General features: G+C 43.5%; 2 protein-coding genes across 6 annotated transcripts in view; one reads left to right on the top strand and one right to left on the bottom strand.

Annotated features, from left to right (window-relative positions):
- The window catches only part of BEGAIN (brain enriched guanylate kinase associated), a 597,092-nt gene that overhangs the window by 39,248 nt on the left and 537,095 nt on the right, over nucleotides 1-20,749 (top strand). The window lies entirely within an intron of this gene.
- Nucleotides 209-2,062, bottom strand: DIO3 (iodothyronine deiodinase 3). The gene has a single exon (XM_069949214.1). The coding sequence runs from the start codon at nucleotides 1,607-1,609 to the stop codon at nucleotides 803-805; it is 807 nt and encodes a 268-aa protein (XP_069805315.1). The 5' UTR covers nucleotides 1,610-2,062; the 3' UTR covers nucleotides 209-802.

Raw genomic sequence — 20,749 nt, 5'->3', positions numbered from 1 at the left:
GTAGTAGTTGTGCAGCTCCTTAGCATGATATGGCATGCAGCTATATGATGGGTGTAGTAGGTCCCAGTGTCCATCATCCCTCAGTAGTAACCAATGTCTCGCTTGGCAGCGCTGCAGAGCCCACACGCAGCTCCCATAGACTCCTCACTCAGCGCGCCCCCTGCAGGACCCCTCAATGAATAACCTCAGCCATCTCCACAGCTTTAGTTTTGTTTTGTTTTTTTTCCTTTAAACTTTATTTATATCATCTCATATTTTTTTCTGAAATCGTAAAAAATCCTTTATATAAAAGTTACAAAAAAGTCACATAAATAAAGCAATATTATTATTATTTTTTTTGTTTGACTGGATCACCTAACGCTGAACCCCGCCGGCATTTCCGGACATCAGATGCGATTTTCTGGTCGGTTAAACCATTTAAAAACCGATCTTCACTTTTAAAACACCAAGCAGATTTCAGCCCTGTTACGGTAACGCACCTTGTACACATGCACACACTGGAGGGGGGCTGCTGCATAGAGGAGACTACAAGTCCCAGCAATTCCTAGGAGCAGTGACACCTGTTGCTTCACCCCCTCCCCCCTCCTCTACACATTCACACATGCAATAGAAAAAAAGAACATACATCATCATCATCATCATTGTAGCTTATTTGTGCAGCTTCCAATTCACCATGGGTGGTCTTGGGTTAACCCCTCTGCTCCTGGGGGCATAACACATGTCCTCCTGTGGGATAATACTGCTGGGCTGCCTGGGATCTGTAGTACAGTACTGGGAAAGAAGAATACTTAGTGATGCCCCTTTAGATCTGGATGACCAGGGTGCCCTTGTTCTGCATGTGGTTGTGGTATTGGTCCAGCCAGTTCCTCAGTTCAGAGATCTTGTAGCCCTCTGGTCCTCTGCCCCCCTGGTAGACCACCTTGCCATCCAGGATGATGTAGAGTCTCTCGAAGTAGGCACCATAGGCTGCATTGGAAGCATTGGACATAGTGTCGACCACCACCCTGCAGCCTGGCACCCCCTGCAGCATGAGCTGGGCAGCCCTCAGCCTGTCCTGGAGGCTCTGATGCTTTGGGATCTGGTAGGAGGCATCTGTGCTCACCCAGCCGTCTGAAGGATGGGCTTCCTCTATATACACCAGCAGGAAATCTGCAATGTCAATGTGCTGGGCTGCCAGCCTGTGATACGCCTGCAGGCGAGCCATGAAGGGGGGTCAGGTGCAGCTGCCAAAATTCACAACCAGGGGTCTATGTCCTTGGGAGAAGTCCAGGATCTTGCTGAGCCTCTGCCCCTCCAGCATCACCACCTCGGTGTTGGGGGCAGAGCTGCCCAGGTGGGCTGACTTGAAGTAGTCTAGTTTTTGGCCGTGCCACACAGCCTTGAGGGACTCCAGCGTGCACATGCGGTTGGAGTCGGAGACGCACAGAGGGGGGTCTTCTCTCTCCGGCATCTCCTCCTTCACAGTCAGGAGGACCCTCCTTCTGATGCACTGGAAATCCAGCAGCCACAGCATGAGGGCAGTGAGCAGGAAGCGCGGCAGCAGCAGGCAGCAGGCAGCCACCTGTTTGAGAAGTTTGCAGGTGTGCTGGGCTCCGGGGCTGTGCAGCATGGTGACCCCCTGGCGAGGCTGCACCACCACCACCACCTCAGGGGCTCCCGGGCTCTTCTGACATCCCTCGTCTCTTTTTCCCCATTTTATAGCCACAGATTTAAATGAAAACGATGACTCCACCTCCGGACAGAACCGCCTCTCTGTACTTGAGCCTGGGGATTACCTACCCTCCACTCCAATGACCTATAAAGCGATGACTGCCACCAGGGAGGAGCTGCTGGGTACCAGGGGCACCCCCACTGCCAGGACATGCAATGCCCCCCATCTGACTCTGCATCTCCATCCCCCAGCAACTTTTTCCAGTGCATCCAAGTGGCTTCTAAAAGACATCACCATCAATGGTTAAACCACTCTTTTCTTCATCTGCATTGCCCTTCCAGCAACATAGTACCCCCTCAGCATAGTACCAGCCCTTGCCACCTTGTACCACCTCCTCTCATACTACCAGGCACAGAAACCTGCAATGCCACTCATTGCTTATCTGGACTCCAGTGCATGCAGATGGCTCCTGTTTTACAAGTTACCCACTAACCCCACCAAGCATATGGGGTGCTGGGCACTAAGTGACTGTAGTAGGGTCAGACACCAGCTGCAGTTACATACAATATGACTTCCTATTAAACCAGTTGTTATCTCATTCCCTGCTTCTAGTTGCTAAATATTAGCCAAGCCCTTCTGCCAAAGCCCCTTTAATCGCCTGACCTTGTGTGGGTTCCTTGGGAAGCCAATAATAGGTTGTTGCAGAGCAGGAATCGATAAGGGATTTCTTGGTAGCCTGGGTTCTGTGCAGGTGATCCAGACTTTGCAGCTCCTGAGCCCAGGGTGAGGGAGCTCCCTGCGAACTGTCACATGCAACCTGTTGCGAAGGTTGGAAAACTCACAGCCAGTTCCTCCGCTGACCACTAGAGGTAGCTGTTGTCTGATCTTCCACTAAGCCTCCAGTTACTCTGCAAAGAAGTGTTACAGTCATACTCCTCCACCCCACCCAGGAGCAAAGTCTGGTTTTTTTTTCTCTCCTATACAGAAACTGATTTTCCTAACTTTATTTATTAATTTCTGACATTTATCAGGGTCACGGACACAATGTGGGTGGATTTCATAATTGCAAGAAGTAATACTGAAGTAATGATTGTGTTCTTCTTTATGGGATTCTTTGCATAGAGGATTGCTGTAACTGAACCCCCAATGGGCTACAGTAATGGAATAGGCTATATAGAGACACTGGTCCAAAGAGGCAGATATATATATATACAGTGGTGCCTTGGATTAGGAGCATAATCCGTTCCGGGACTGCGCTTGTAATTCAAATCCACTCTTAAACCAAAGCACGTTTTCCCATAAGAAATCACTGAAATGCAGACAATTGGTTCCACACCCCAAAAATAATTATTTATTATTCTGAATAACATGTACAACAGATGAAACAAACATTCAGAAACAGTTGAATGTCATATTATAAGTTACTGTACAGTAATGGAGAGGATGGGAAACACAAGGGCTGACAGAGACTGCAGGGAGCATGAAGGAATGAGCAGGGCAGATGTGGGCACATACATGCAGCGCTCTCTGTCTGGGGAGAGAGGGGTTGCAGCTATGGAGAGATTGCCTCCACAGTCCTGTCCCCTGATGCAAGCCCCAGTCTGAAGTGGATCTGCTATGATTTGGAAGGTGAGGGAGACTTACTGTGTCAGAGTACAGGGCTGTAGACCACACAATGCAGACCATCCCCCTCTCTCCCTCCCACCCAGTACAGGGAGCTCTTAAACCAAAACCAAGACACAATTTTGAAAAACTGTGAGCTCTTAAACCAAAATGCTCTTAATCCAAGTTACTCTTAAACCAAGGTACCACTGTATATATATATATATCCCAATAGAGCAGAGCAATGTTTACATGCATGTGTCCTCAATAACTACAATAAAAGGCTAATATGTCATACAATACATCCAGTATTGAAAGTAATGTAATGTATGTACACAATGACCCCACCAGCAGAATAGTGAGTGCAGCTCTGCAGTATAATACAGGATGTAACTCAGGATCAGTACAGGATAAGTAATGTAATGTATGTACACAGTGACCCCACCAGCAGAATAGTGAGTGCAGCTCTGGGGTATAATGCAGAATATCTCATGTAATGTATACACACATTAGATGACTTCTATATATAAGGTTGTTACACACTGGATTACTCAGCAGTCAGACTGCACCGGTGACTCATAGGCTTCACCACAGATCTGACCATTCTTTCTTACTGTGGATGACTGAGTCACATACAAGAAGATGAATGACACATATTGAACACACAAAAACCAATATCTGTAATGATGGATGTTCATATCCCCAGTTCCCTCATAGTTTCTGACATGCACATCAGCAACATCTCTTCTTCTTGTGGCAGTCAGTTCTTCCACCATACTCATTGGGAAATCTGGCTGGGTAGTGGGCTTTGCCCTAGGTTCAGGGTTCATTGACCCTAGGAAAGAGAGGACTGGCACTGCACATGGTTATATGGAGTGAACACTCAGCAGAATATGATAAAGAATATGCTGGCTCCATTACCAAGCTGCTGGACTGGGCACAGTCTTAGGGGATTGTAGTGTGCCAGGAGCCTTTTGCAGCTGCAGTGGGCACTTAACCCTACATTGGAGTTACCCAATGATCTAGTAATAATGATTCTTACTGTAATAAGAATCATCTTTATATGCACTAAAGATCCTCTGAGCTTGTTCATTTGCAGCGCTGCAGTGTAAAGTATAGAGAAGGGATTGGCATCTCCAATATATTCCAATAGACAATGCAGTTTAGTAGCTGTTTTCTGTTGGAGCAGCACTAAAAAGTAGCCAAGACTGAAGTATATATATATACAGCAGAGACTTTGGTTCTCATCCAGCTGGAAACCCGAAGACTTTGGGTGTGAGAGGAAAAGTGAATTTTTTCACTTTATTAGATGAATTTATGAAAATCAAAAGAAAAGTCATCTGTGCTAGGACAAGGACCAAGGGAGAACATTGACCACCCCAGTATTAGCAGAGGTGCTATCCTGTCAGCACCATGGACAGAGGATGGAGCTTTTGGCTCTTTGTGTTGTTGGGGTACATACAAGTACAGTGTTACCTTGGATTACGAGCATAATTCGTTCCGGGACGGCGCTTGTAATTCAAATCCACTCTTACACCAAAGCAAAACTTCCCTTAAGAAATCACTTAAATGCAGACAATTGGTTCCACCCCCCCAAAATTATTATTTATTATTCTGAATAACATGTAAAACAGATGAAACAAACATTCAGAAACAGCAGAATATGTGATATTATAAGTTACTGTACAGTAATGGAGAGGATGGGAAACACAAGAGACTGCAGGGAGTATGAAGGAATGAGCAGGGCAGATGTGGGCACATACTTGCAGCACTCTCTGTCCGGGGAGAGAGGGGTTACAGCTATGGAGAGATTACCTCCACAGTCCTGTCCCCTGATGCAAGCCCCAGCCTGAAGTGGATCTGCCATGATTTGGAAGGTGAGGGAGTACAGGGCTGTAGACCCTGCTATACAGACTATGCCCCTCACCCGCTCCCCCTCCTACCCAGTACAGGGAGCTCTTAAACCAAAGCAATGCTCTTAAACAAAGTCACAATTTTGAAAAACTGAACTCCTAAACCAAAATGCTCTCAATCCAAGTTACTCTTAAACCAAGGTAGCACTGTATTACTGTCCCTGTTGCTTTAACAAATCAAGAAGTCATTAGGAAAATTCTGCCATGTTTATATTAGGTGTTTTAGGTGGCAAAAGAGACACTATAACAGAGCCAACCACAGCGACAGTACAATAAAGCCAACCACAGTGACACTATAATAGAGCCAACCACAGTGACACTATAATAGAGCCAACCACAGTGACACTATAATAGAGCCAACCACAGTGACACTATAATAGAGCTAACCACAGTGACAGTATAATAGAGCCAACCACAGAGACACTATAATAGAGCCAACCACAGTGACAGTATAATAGAGCCAACCACAGAGACACTATAATAGAGCCAACCACAGTGACAGTATAATAGAGCCAACCACAGTGACAGTATAATAGAGCCAACCACAGAGACACTATAATAGAGCCAACCACAGAGACACTATAATAGAGCCAACCACAGCGACACTATATTAGTGCCAACCACAGTGACACTATAATAGAGCCAACCACAGAGACACTATAATAGAGCCAACCACAGTGACAGTATAATAGAGCCAACCACAGTGACAGTATAATAGAGCCAACCACAGAGACACTATAATAGAGCCAACCACAGAGACACTATAATAGAGCCAACCACAGCGACACTATATTAGTGCCAACCACAGTGACACTATAATAGAGCCAACCACAGACACTATAATAGAGCCAACCACAGTGACACTATAATAGAGCCAACCACAGTGACACTATAATAGAGCCAACCACAGTGATAGTATAATAGAGCCAACCACAGTAACACTATAATAGAGCCAACCACAGCGACACTATAATAGAGCCAACCACAGTGACACTATAATAGAGCCAACCACAGTGATAGTATAATAGAGCCAACCACAGTAACACTATTAAAGAGTAAAACCTAGTGAAACTATAATAGAGCCAACCACAGTGACACTATAATAGAGTAAGACCTAGTGAGACTATAATAGAGCCAACCACAGTGACACTATAATAGAGTAAGACCTAGTGAGACTATAATAGAGCCAACCACAGTGACACTATAATAGAGCCAACCACAGTGACACTATAATAGAGCCAACCACAGTGACACTATAATAGAGCCAACCACAGTGACACTATAATAGAGCCAACCACAGTGACACTATAATAGAGCCAACCACAGTAATAGTATAATAGAGCCAACCACAGTAACACTATTAAAGAGTAAAACCTAGTGACACTATAATAGAGCCAACCACAGTGACACTATAATAGAGCCAACCACAGTGACACTATAATAGAGCCAACCACAGTAACACTATAATAGAGCCAACCACAGTAACACTATAATAGAGCCAACCACAGTGACACTATATTAGAGCCAACCACAGTAACACTATAATAGAGTAAGAACTAGTGAGACTATAATAGAGCCAACCACAGTGACACTATAATATTCAGCCACAGGGACACTATAATAGAGCCAACCACAGTAACACTATAATAGAGTAAGACTTAGTGAGACTATAATAGAGCCAACCACAGCGACACTATATTAGAGCCAACCACAGTAACACTATAATAGAGTAAGACCTAGTGAGACTATAATAGAGCCAACCACAGTGACACTATAATAGAGTAAGACTTAGTGAGACTATAATAGAGCCAACCACAGTGACACTATAATATTCAGCCACAGGGACACAATAATAGAGTCAACCACAGTGATACAATAATAGAGCCAACCACAGTGACATTATAATAGAGCCAACCATAGTAACAGTATAATAGAGCCAACCATAGTAACACTATAATAGAGCCAACCATAGTAACAGTATAATAGAGACAATCATAGTGACACTATAATAGTCAGCCACAATGATGATAAAATACTGTCACAGTGACCGCACATTTGTGAGCTACAGAGCCCATGTAATAGTGTCCCTAAAATAGCGCCAGATCCTACCCCACAAGTCACAAGCACTGTGATTATAACAATCTCTATTTGTGCCATGTGTAGTACTCCTACAATAGTGACAGTCTCAGTTCCCCCAAAGTAATTCTATATAGTTATCACAGTACCCCTATGACAGTGTCAGCCACAACACAACTTTAATAGTTTAAGACACAATGGGGGAGATTTATCAAACATGGTATGAAGTAGAACTGGCTAAATTGCCCCTAGCAACCAATCAGATTCTACCTTTCATTTTCCAAAGAGTCTGTGAGGAATGAGAGGTGGAATCTGATTGGTTGCTAGGGGCAATTTAGCCAGTTCTACTTCATACCATGTTTGATAAATCTCCCCCATGTCCTTATAATAGTGCCAGTAACATTTCTGCTATAATAGTGTCACCTACAGTGTCTCTATCATAGTGCCATCTACCGTGTCTCTATCATAGTGTCACCTACAGTGTCTCTATAATAGTGTTATCTGCAGTGTCTCTATAATAGTGTCACCTACAGTGTCTCTATAATAGTGTTATCTGCAGTGTCTCTATCATAGTGTCACATACAGTGTCTCTATAATAGTGTTATCTGCAGTGTCTCTATCATAGTGTCACCTACAGTGTCTCTATAATAGTGTCACCTACAGTGTCTCTATCATAGTGTCAGCTACAGTGTCTCTATAATAGTGTCACCTACAGTGTCTCTATCATAGTGCCATCTACCGTGTCTCTATCATAGTGTCACCTACAGTGTCTCTATAATAGTGTTATCTGCAGTGTCTCTATCATAGTGTCACCTACAGTGTCTCTATAATAGTGTTATCTGCAGTGTCTCTATCATAGTGTCACCTACAGTGTCTCTATAATAGTGTCACCTACAGTGTCTCTATCATAGTGTCAGCTACAGTGTCTCTATAATAGTGTCACCTACAGTGTCTCTATCATAGTGTCACCTACAGTGTCTCTATAATAGTGTTATCTGCAGTGTCTCTATAATAGTGTCATCTACAGTGTCTCTATAAAAGTGTCATCTACAGTGTCTCTATAAAAGGCTTACCTACAGTGTCTCTATAATAGTGTCACCTACAGTGTCTCTATCATACTGTCACCTACAATGTCTCTATCATAGTGTCACCTACAGTGTCTCTATAATAGTGTCATTTACACTGTCTCTATAATAGTGCTCACCTACAGTGTCTCTATAATAGTGTTATCTACAGTGTCTCTATCATAGTGCCACCTACACTGTCTCTCATAGTGTCACCCACACTGTCTCTCATAGTGTCACCCACACTGTCTCTATCATAGTTTCACCTAAAGTGTCTCTATCATAGTGTCACCTACAGTGTCTCTATCATAGTGTACAGTGTCTTACTAGTGTCAAGCACAGAGGCAAAACAATGCTCACCCGGCTATTACATAGGACACAACAAGACCAGCAGTGACACTAACACATGTACATTTACAACTCCTACAACTGGGAGACTTATCAAACCTTGTGCAGAGGGGCAGTGGAGCTGTCACCCACAGCAACCAAACGGACTCTAAAATCTGAATGCTTGAATCTGATTGGTTGCTCATCCGCACCAGGTTTGATAAATTTAGATTTGTGCATTTGTTATACAATAATTCTTGATGTCCTTATGTGAACTCTATCATAATAATTACTATAAAACCTCATGTATATGTAGATCCCAAGGACCAATATCGCCATCTATCAGTCTTATAGGGCTCTCTATAGAGAAACCTTGCAGACATAGCCTTCCCCCTATTCTACATCTGCTGCCCTCATTGGTTGTATGTTGAGCTTGTCATGTAGGATGTAATACGTTGCAGTCGTCAGGCCTGGTGTGTGCACCAGCTTTGTTTGGTCTGCTGGGGTCCCTCACACTGTACGTTTCAGCAGCGTATAACTGCAATGCTTATAGACATATTCACATATCATGAATTCCTCAGCCCTGGGACTTGGCAACACTCGCTCGATCTCAGCCAGTGAAGTGAACTTTCCTCGCTGCCACTGGTGCTTTTCGCTGCTGCCGCTGATAGCTCCAGAGACATAACATCCTTCTCATAATAATAAGGAGACGGCTCCACTCTTGTATCAGGCAGGAGGAATTCTCTGTGAACCAAAGCACCATCCTACTACCTCCATCCCCATTTACCTGGGTTGGGGCAAGGCATATGCCACTGGAGGGGCACAACCAAGACATTCTGCAATGGCCAGAATATTTAGATAAAGGGCTAGAAGAGTCAACTTAAAGGGTCACTGCCATGATGGGGCAACATGTGCTCTCCAATGTTCAGCATGGAGTTGTGCAGCTCATGCCAGGATAGCGGGTTGCCATGCCCAACAAGTGAGCACAAGCCCTAATTTAATTAATAGGATTCAGACAGGTTGACATGTAGCAGTTGTATTATGGACAAGGCCATGGCTGCACAGGTACAGGTGAAACAGCAGCTTACCGTTACCAGTAACAAGCAAACAGCAGCTTTGTAAACGCTTATGACATGTTTACACGGAGCAATCGCATTTGAGCGATAATTGGCTCGTGTAAGCACGGCGAACGATCAAGCGACGAACGAGAAATTATTCATTTTGATCTTTCAACGTGTTCAAATCAATTGGTTGTTCACTAAAAATTAGCAGATCGCTTCGTGTAAACAGTCTTTCACCGATTCACCCTATGTAGGAGATGGGGTTAAGCGATCGTAAAATGATTGCAATAACGAATTTTCTAAATGATATATCGTTCCGTCTAAGTGCTAATTGTTATAAAAAACACATTGTTACTTCGAAATCGTTAATCGTTCGATTGGGCAAATTATCGCTTTGTGTAAACGCAGCATAATGCTATGCTATTTGTAGTCTGAATAGATATTTTCACCCAGTAGGTAAGTAGGTTCCCCCTGGTAGAAGCAGTAGATTGGCGCACCCAACAGATAGATAGGAACATCCTGGTAGGTACCACCAGCAGGTAGGCAGATAGGTGCCTCATTAGGTAGACATGCTTCCAGTAGGTAGGCAAGTACTGCCTGGTAGATAGAAGGTCCCCCCTCGACAGGTAGGTCTCCTTCAGTAGGTACATAGGTGTCCAATGTTAGATAGGTTCCCCTGGTAGAAAGGTAGATGCCCCCTGGTAGATAATTCTCCTCAGTAGTTATATAGATGCTCCACAGTAGGTAGGTTCCCTCTCAATAGGTACTGTAGATTGGTCGCCCCTGGTAGATAAGTTCCCCCAGTAGGTAGAGTAGATAGATAGCATCCTGGCTAGATGTTATCATAGTGTGTGCACCTTAGTCAGGGGCAGGACACAGACTCCTGCGGCTCTCCTGCCATCTTAAAGGTCAAAGTCATTAATCTGCACATGACCTATGACAGTGAGTGACTGGTCAGTTTGCCTGTCACAGAACTCCTGTCTGGACTGGCAGTCAGGCAGCCCAGGCAGTAACAATAATGAGCAGCTCACCAGGAATCTGTCCAGGCTGGCAGTGCCCCCCCCCCCCCCCCACAGCAGAGCTGCGGAGAGCTGGCAGTGCCCCCCACCCACAGCAGAGGTGCGGAGAGCTGGCAGTGCCCCCCCCCAGCAGAGGTGCGGAGAGCTGGCAGTACCCCCCCCCCCCCACTTCAGAGGTGCGGAGAGCTGGCAGTGCCCCCCCAGCAACAGAGGTGCGGAGAGCTGGTGGCCGCAGCCTGCCAGTTGAGTGCCTCCTGCTCTACAGGTGGAAGTCTTTAACCATATGTCCTGTGTCCCACCAAAGTCACCATGTAGCCCCAGCCTCTAGTGTACCTTAAAATCAGCCAAGAAAAGTACTAAAAATACCAGACCTCACAGAATTTAAAAAGGCTGAAAATTTTAGGAGGGAAAGCAGAGGTTTCCTCCAAGTCACAGACTCAAGTTGCATGTGAGACATTAGGCATGTTAGGCCCCATACGCTTTACGTCTTGAGTATTTTACTACCAGTCTTAAACTACATGCTTCTCGAGTGTTCCCTTTTTGCTTCTTTATACTGAATCCAAGAAGATGTTGACCCAATCTGAACCCATGACCGCAGTCCTTCAAGGCAGACTGTCTATCCTCTAAGCCACCTATGGTGACCGTCCAAGGATTTGTGCAGACTGCAGTCCATTCTTCTACCCACCCTTAAACTTCTCTCTAAATTTAACACATCATCTGAGACGCTTTAAGACGTCGTACCAGACACGTAACAGGCGTCTGGATTAACTCTGCCGTCTATAGATTTGCTCAATGGTTTTCTTGGCAGTTTTCTGACTGATAAATTTTCTTAATGAATTTGGAGTGACATTTTGGAAGAGATGCAACGTGTTCTTTTCCGTGTTGCGGTCATTTATCAACCTTAATTTCCCGGGAAGTCTCTTGAAGCTGTGTTCTTCTGTTTCACCTTGGAGACCTTGTTCCATATCTCTTGTGCGTTGGGGTAGGTTTATTGTCAGGATTCATGACATATAAAAAATAGAAGGGATGGGATTTCTTCTTCGACTCCTCACCCTCACGTTACAGAATGGAGGGGATTAGAATCATTGGCTGCTGGCTCAGGATGGATGTAGGTTTTTTGTTGACTGAGCAATAAATAATTTTGGGGATGTAGACGCGTCGTCTTGGAAGGCTCCTCGTAGATGTAAGAAATCATTTTCAATGTTTATATTTCAGGTTGTAACAAGACTAGTAGCTGCTAATGTACAGTACAGGCCGGTGGTGGACAATGAAGACCATCCATGTGGCTGCTTTGTGGCTCTTGGAGAGAGGGGACCCTTACCTTTTGCATTTATGTAGAATGCAGACTTGCTAAATCTTTACCAGCTTTACCTTCTGTTTAACACAAGCTATTTATTATACCAGCTCATGGTGTCTGAGGTTCTTACATGCAAAATAACTATCACCGCCTAGTTCTGGTCATGTTTGTGTATTTTCACAATGGTCGGGTTGATTAACGACACACTGGATTTATCATCTTGTGGCTCAATCCCACTCATTTTCTCATCAATGTATACCATTTGTTATATTGGTGTCTTCTTTAGTGGTCTTTGGACCCCTCAGGATAACTCTGCACCTCCTATCACTATGTCTCACGTGGCAACAACCTATACAAGACAGTTTTAGCAAACCAGAAGTATGGAAAGGGAAACAAACACTAGGCCGGGGGACTTCTTCTTTTTTATAGTATCCAATATGAATGCTATTGTTCCAGAGTGTACCATAGGCGCAAACCCTAACATTGCCATGTGGCCTCTAGACAATGGAAGCTACCTCTCTGGCTCCCCCATTGATTGAGGTCCTATATTATCTATGAAAGCTAAATCTGACTGCTCACTATGGAAATTTGCTTCATTTTTTCCTAAACCAGTTTTGACAAATTAACCCTTATGTTCTCTTGTTCTGCCCACTGGCCTTTGGGTCCCCTTAAAGTGTCCTTGTTGTTGTAACAGTCAAAATCTAGATCAACAGGGAATGTTATATAAAGCAAGTTTGCAATTATTTTTTGTTGTTGTTATCATGCTTTATAACAAAGCTATACTTACCAGGTCCAGTCTCCTGAAGGCAGCTTTTAAGTCTTGTGCTGGTTGAAAAATAGAGATTAAATACCGGAAGTCCCAGCCACCTGAGCTCACAGTCCGTGATTGATGGACGCTTTAAGCCATAACACTGTGCGTTTATTCTTTTTTTTTTTTTTTCAACCAGTCCAAGTCTTAAAAGCTGCCTTCAGGAGACTGGACCAGGATACTTGTAGGTATAGCTTTGTAGCTTTGTTTTAACGCATGAGAACAAAAAAATTACTGTAAATTGCGAACATGTTTTAAATCACATCCCCTATTGATTTAGATTTTTTCAATTATACCAACAGGGACCCTTTAAGCCCCAGGGCCTAGATGCAACTGCAGCCCATGCATCTCTTTCAGCTTTACTAGTTTGTATCAGAGTAAAGTGGCTGAGTCTGAAAGCGTTTGGCTCACATTGCGTCCCCCTGTTGTGCCGGGTCCTAACCTGACCCTTTATGCATTAAACCTTGCGGTATCCTATAGCTGAATGTCGCTCCCTGTCATTTAGCAATGTTTTTGAGATGGGTTCGCTAGAACAACAATCCTTGATGTACACAACGTCCTGTGACCTTCTGTAATTGCTCCTATATTTAGCGCAGAACTGCATATACTGAAAGCGACAGCTTCAACAGCTTAATCCACAAACCAGTCATTATATAAACCACATGTTTTGAGCGTGACGAAACTGTGCTGGAAGTGAAAGAGAGACCGAGGTTTTATTCCCTGTCACAGATTCACAATGTAAAAGCATGCTTCACAAAGGTGGGAGGCTGCTGCAGAACCTCTTCAGAGACCCAATGATTATATATAATTACTGTATATAGAAATATGTAAGAAATTAGCCTTTACATCACTTAATATATTCTGGTCCTGAATTACATCCTGCATTATATTCCAGAGTACTCACTATTCTGCTGGTGGGGTCACTGTGTACATACAATACATTATGTATCCTGTACTGATCCTAAGTTACATCCTGTATTATACTCCAGCTGCCCCCTCTTTCACTGTGATAGATATATACTTACATACAGTAATCCATATAGTGAATCCATTGCATCCATATACAGTACTACTATGTACAAGATATGAAACTAAGTGGATATAGTATCTCCAGAGATAAGAACCCTAGAATACAATATATGCCCGAAGCAGATTCACTGAGCAACTCTGTATAGTCTGTGTTATCAGTGTGTGTGTATATATATATATATATATATTGTAGACATGTCACTGGAAAAGTGTTCGAGGGGAGGTACATCTCACCTAGGGTACTGCATAGTGTGAGATGGTGAGTCCAGGAGAGATATGTTATGCAGTGTTATGCTGCTGAGTTGTTGTTCTTTTTTCCGGGCCTGGACTTAAAGGGGTTGTCCAGCGAAAAAATGTTTTCTTTCAAATCAGCTGGTATCAGAAAGTTAAATAGATTTGTAATTTACTTCTATTTAAAAATCTCAAGTCTTCCCATACTTATAAGCTATTATATATCCTGCAGGAAGTGTTGTTTGTTTACATTCAGAAACAGTGCTCTCTACTGACATCTCTGGCGCAGTCAGGAACTGTCCTGAGCAGGAGAGGTTTTCTATGGGGACTTGCTGCTGCGCTGGACAGTTCCTGACTCCGCCAGAGATGTCAGTAGAGAGCACTGTTTCTGAATGTAAACAAACAACACTTCCTGCAGGATATATAGTAGCTTATAAGTATGGAAAGACTTGAGATTTTTAAATAGAAGTAAATTACAAATCTATTTAACTTTCTGAAAACAGTTGATTTGAAAGAAAAAAAAAATTCACTGGACAACCACTTTAACCCTTTGAGGACCAGGCCCAAAATGACCCAGTGGACCGCGCAAATTTTGATCTTAGTGTTTCCGTTTTTCCCTCCTCCCCTTCTAAGAGCTCCAGCACTTTCAGTTTTTTATCTACAAGCCATGTAAGGGCTTATTTGTTACAGGAATAGTTGTACTTTGTAATGGCGTCATTCATTTTACCATAACATGTATGATGGAATTCCAAATATATTATTTATGAAGATATAAATTGGTGAAATCGCAAAAAAGAATGCAATATGGTAACGTTTGGGGGGTTCCTGTGTCTACGTAATGCACTATATGGTAACAGCGACATGATACAATTATTCTATAGGTCAGTCCGAACACAACCATATGCAGGTTTACACAGATTCTCTAATGTTATATATATTTTTTAAATGAAATCCTTTTTTTTGGCAATTAATTATAAATAAAATGGGCCTATTGTGACGCTTCTAACGGTTTTATTTTTTCACCTATGGGGCTGTATGGGGTGTCATTTTTTCCGCCATGATCTCTAGTTTTTATTAATACCATATTTGTGAAGATCGGACGTTTTGATCACTTTTTATTAATTTTTTTTATATATAATGTAACATAAAATCGGTAATCCGCGCACTTTTTTCCCTCTTTTCGTGTACGCCGTTTACCGTTCGCAATGACGCTTGTTATATTTTAATAGATCGGACAATTACGCACGCTACGGTATATTATATGTTTATTTGTTTATTTATTTTTATATGTTTTATTTATATAATGGGAAAGGGGGGTGATTTAGACTTTTATTGGGGGAGGGGTTTTGGGGTAGTGTGTTAGTGTTTTTAACTTTTTTTTTTTACACATTTGAAGTCCCTTTGGGGGACTTTTACATCCAGTACTTTGATTTCTACACTGATGAATGCTATGCCATAGGCATAGCATTCATCAGTGTTATCGGCGATCTGCTCATTGAGCCTGCCTGTGCAGGCTCAGTGTAGCAGATCGCCGATCGGACCGCACGGAGGTAGGTGAGAGACCTCCGGCAGTCCGTTTCAACGATCGGGACCCCCGCAGTCACACTGCGGGGGTCCCGATCGGTAAGTGACAGGGGACTCCCCCTGTCACTTACACTTAAACGCCGCGGTCGCGCAGCGATCGCGGCGTTTAAGGAGTTAATGACACGCGGCAGCGCGATCGCTGCAGCGTGTCATTACCGGTGAGGTCCTGGCTGCTGATTGCAGCCGGCCCCCACCTGCTATGAAGCGCGCTCCGCTCCGGAGCACGCTTCATAGCGGGAGAAACACCCAGGGCGTACAGTTACGCCCTAGGTCGTCTGGGGACAGACTTCCATGGCGTAACTATACGCCCTGGGTCGTCTAAGGGTTAATGGAATGGCAGGTAGGTTGGTGGTGGGACTTGCCATTCCCTTCCCCCCGATCCAGTTCGGGTATTGCCATCAGGTGAGCAATCAGCCTGAGAAGGTAAAAGGTTGCACAGAGTGCAGGGAATTGCTCTCAGCCAGGAGTGAACAGCCTGGGTGTCAGTTTGGGAGTAAACTGGGAATAAAGCCTCTGCTGGAGCTTATGTATACCCTGCGGTATCCAGGTGAAAGACGCACTGTGATAAGATTTTAATGAAAGTTTCCTGTAATAGGAAATAGAATTGCTGCCATTCTTGTGAGTGGGTTCACTCCTATGTGCTCTTGAAGTTATAATGGACCCATCCTTCCTCCAACAATACAGCTGAGGTTCTTGAGTTTCTGGTCAGATGCTTTGGTGAGAGTATTTGGAGGGTGACCTGAAATGACCCTGAGTGTGGTCGGGTCTGCTCACCGCACTGACAGAGCTGAGATGCTCTGAGATCCGCATAGTGCCAGACGGCTAGATTTCCCCCCCCCCCCCACTCCAAGAATCCGGACCGAACCAGGTCTCGTGTTTCCATCTCCCGTATATTCATAGTTTGGATCCTCACTACAAGCAATTGTTAGAAAATTAATCTCTGACCTCAAGACTTTGGATTTACAATTGGATAAGTGCAGTTTATTGAAGTGATACAAGACAATAAAATTGCTAGTACGCAGTAATAAAAAGTAGTAAAAACTATAAAAAGTATGAATATCCACAAAGGTTAATATCTGCCAACTAATGTTATAATAAGCCAGCAAAAGGTAATAAGTGCATCTAGTAATGGAGCTACAGGAGCCGAGACCTGTTTATGGCCATGTGTGGAGGTCCATAGTGTGTTGTTCTCATCTTATCCGAGCACCGAATACCATCATAGAGGATCAGAGGACAAGAACTTCTATATACTACCACGTGCTGTGACCCATTTATTTTTCTTTCATATTGTTTAAGGGGGTACTCCAGATAAAACAGTTGTTTTTAAGTAAACTGGTGTCAGTTATAGAGATATGTAAATTACATCTATTTAAAAATCTCCAGTCTTTCGGTACTTATCAGCTGCTGTATGTCCTGCAGGAAGTGGTGTATTCTTTTCATTCTGACACAGTGTTCTCTGCCGCCACCTGTGTCCATGTCAGGATCTGTCCAGAGCAGGAGAGGTTTTCTATGGGGATTTGCTGCTGCTCTGGACAGTTCCTGACTTGGACAGAGGGGGCAGCAGAGAGCACTGTGTCAGACTGGAAAGAATACACCACAAGGGTCTCTGACATTTTCAAAACCTTTTGATCAGAATCAGGTACCTCTTAATCGTAAGGTTGTTACTATAAACTGTGATAGGGCCATCTGGCAAACAGGGTGTGTTGTAAATAATTATAATGTTACTCATCTTGTAGGAAAAATATACAGCTCTAGTCAGTCCTTTTTTTTTATGTTAGATGATAAGGACTGTATGGTGCTCAACGCCACTTACCAAACCCTTTGGTAAGTGCACCGTAGGTTCCAGAGAACTCATCCCTACATTGTTATCACAGCTTTGAGGTATCCTTAAATGTGGTAAAACTCAGGTGGGGAGATTTATCAAACATGGTGTAAAGTGAGACTGGCTCAGTTGCCCCTAGCAACCAATCAGATTCCACCTTTCATTTTCCAAAGAGTCTGTGAGGAATGAAAGGTGGAATCTGATTGGTTGCTGGGGGCAACTGAGCCAGTTTCACTTTAACCCCTTAGGACGGAGCCAATTTTCGTTTTTGCGTTTTTGTTTTTTCCTCCTTGTGTTTAAAAGGCCATAGCACTTGCATTTTTCCACCATTTTTACCCACATGAGCTCTTATTTTTTGCGCCACTAATTGTACTTTGCAATGACAGGCTGAATTTTTGCATAAAGTACACTGTGAAACCAGGAAAAATTCAAAGTGGGGTGAAATTGAACAAAAAAATGCATTTTTTTATTTAGGGTTTTTTTGTTTTAACGCCATTCGACCTGGGGTAAAACTGACTTGTTATATATGTTCCTCAAGTCGTTACGATTACAACGATATATAACATGTATAACTTTTATTTCATCTGACGGCCTGTAAAAAATTCAAACCATTGTTAACAAATATATGTTCCTTAAAATCGCTCCATTCCCATGCTTATAGCGCTTTTATCCTTTGGTCTATGGGGCTGTGTCAGATGTCATTTTTTGCGCCATGACGTGTTCTTTCTATCGGTACCTTGATTGCGCATAAACGACTTTTTGATCGCTTTTTATTACATTCTTTCTGGATTTGATGCGACCAAAAATGTGCGATTTTGCACTTTGGGATTTTTTTGCGCTTACGCCGTTTACCGTGCGAGATCAGGAATGTGATTAATAGTTCGGGCGATTACGTACGCAGCAATACCAAACATGTTTATTTATTTATTTACTTTTATTTAAAACATGGGAAAAGGGGGGTGATTCAGACTTTTATTAAGGGAGGGGGCTTTTTACTTATAACACTTTTTTTTTTTTTTACACTTATACTAGAAGCCACCCTGTGGTTAGGGTTATTCCCCCCTGGGGTTAGGGTTATTCCCCCCTGGGGTTAGGGTTATTCCCCCCTGGGGTTAGGGTTATTCCCCCCTGGGGTTAGGGTTATTCCCCCTGGGGGACTTCTAGTATAAGTATACTGATCTCTCATTGAGATCTTTGCTGTACAGTTATACAGCAAAGATCAATGAAATCGGCACTCGGATGCTTTTCGGCTGCTGCAGCCGAAAGCATCCGAGTGCCGAGCCGGGATCAGCGCCATTTTGGCGGAGACCCCAGCCGGAGCAGGATGTGTGGATCGCTCCTCTGGGACAACGTCTTGGAGGAGCGGTCCACCCCACTAGACACCAGGGAAGTGCTGGATTCGGTAATCGGATGCAGCTGTCATCTTTGAGAGCTGCATCTGATTACTGTATTAGCGGGCACGGTGATCAGACCGTGCCCGCGTCCCCGGGCTACCCGCGGCACCCGGGACCGCTGCGGTTGAGAGTACGGGTACGTCATATGTCCCTAAGAGGTTAAACCATGTTTAATAAATCTCCCCCAGGATGTCTAGGCTTCTGTCTCATGCTGGAGGCCTCCCAGTGTCTTACAGGTAGCTCAGGAGTACAAAGCAGAGAGTTATACCCAGAACCATGTTCTGATCAGTGGTGATAGTAGAAGTGAATTAAGTTCTATAAAGATTAGTGTGTTTGAGTCCCTGCTTGTTTGTAGTTCATATTCACTAGACGCGTTTCTAGGCTCTCTTAGCCACTTCTTCAGTTGTTTGGTTTTCTTGATAAATCCAGATATATCCTTAGCTTCTTGTATCAAATAGTTTGGATGGGACCTAAATATTTTTTGGTATCTAATCACAAATGAAAAACAGCTCATATCATCTATCATATCTATCTCTCTCTCTATCTGCAAAAAGTCCACAGCACTCGGTGAAAAAAAAAGTAAAAGCGGGTGCCAGCCTCAGCACTAAGGGTCCTTCGTGCAAATGCAGCATTCCAAAAATTGAGGTAGCACTCCAAAGGTAGAAATAATCAGTGATTTATTTTCTCATAGGCACAGCAGCAACGTTTCAGTGTGACAATGAACACCGTTTTCAAGCAAAGTGATCTATCTATCTAAATAAAAAAATAAAAAAACGCTGCAACCATATACATGCCTGTACTATTTGGTGTGAACCTTCTCCTAGATAGGTAAGGTGGAAAGTGTAGCAGGCGTCGCTAGTGCTCAGGAACTCACAGGGCTGGTCAAATGAAATCACTTTTGGACATTTGATCTATCTATCTATCTATCTATCTATCTATCTATCTATCTATCTATCTCTATTTATCTATTATCTTTCTCCATATTTTACTTCTGAACTTGTAAAAGTGCCATAATAATAATAATAATAATAATAATATAATAATAAATTTATTTATATAGTGCCAACAGATTCCGCAGCACAATTTATAGCATATTATTAGATGTTGTGATTAAAGCACTCCACCTTCAGAAGTAACTAGCTGGTCCTTGGTCTACAGCTGGTCACAATCAGATAGGTTGGTTTGATCCCTGGGGTCATGTGGGGATGAAGAACAAACCCCCCCCCCCCCCCCCCCCCCCCCAAAAAAAAACTACACCAGTAACTAATAGTAGTTGACAGTAACATGTAAAAGTATAGTTTGGAGCAATCTGGGTTGGTAACAGAGAAAGCAGCAGGGTGTAATAAAAGCAACCAAAGGGGTCATCTCAGGTCAGGTCCTTGGGTACATAACTATATACAGCGGTGCCGGATTGAGCGGAATCAGCGGTCACAAGACAAGGCAAGGAACCTTACACCCTACTAGATAGATAGATACTCAGAGGAGTTGCATTTTCCCTTGCTGCTCCATCTTTGGCTTGGAGACATTGCTCTATCCAGAGGAGATCTGTAGCTGTCTCCTCTTTGGCTTGTCTGGTGCTGGCAGCCAGAGCTGATACATTAGGATACTGTATGAGGTTGGCGGCAGTGAGTAAGTACACAAGCCTGTATGCAATTTACTGCAGCGAAAAAAGTTGGCAAAACTTGCCACTAGAACAGAATGTCCCTAAGTGCGTTTCCACCCAGATCACCACCCGAGCTGCAGTCCTGCCTCCTCTGATGAGATCTCATCCCGTCTCATTGTAACCTCAGTGCTAGACAGTCCCTGTGTGTTTCCTACCCCTGCTGTCCAGCTTGTTGGATGTGTCCTGTGGAATTAGGAAAAGTTTTGTC

Source organism: Dendropsophus ebraccatus, chromosome 13, assembly GCF_027789765.1.
Source record: "Dendropsophus ebraccatus isolate aDenEbr1 chromosome 13, aDenEbr1.pat, whole genome shotgun sequence".
Lineage (NCBI taxonomy): Eukaryota > Metazoa > Chordata > Amphibia > Anura > Hylidae > Dendropsophus > Dendropsophus ebraccatus.
The sequence above is the reverse complement of the archived record's forward strand: the minus strand, read 5'-3'. Positions and strand labels throughout refer to the sequence as shown.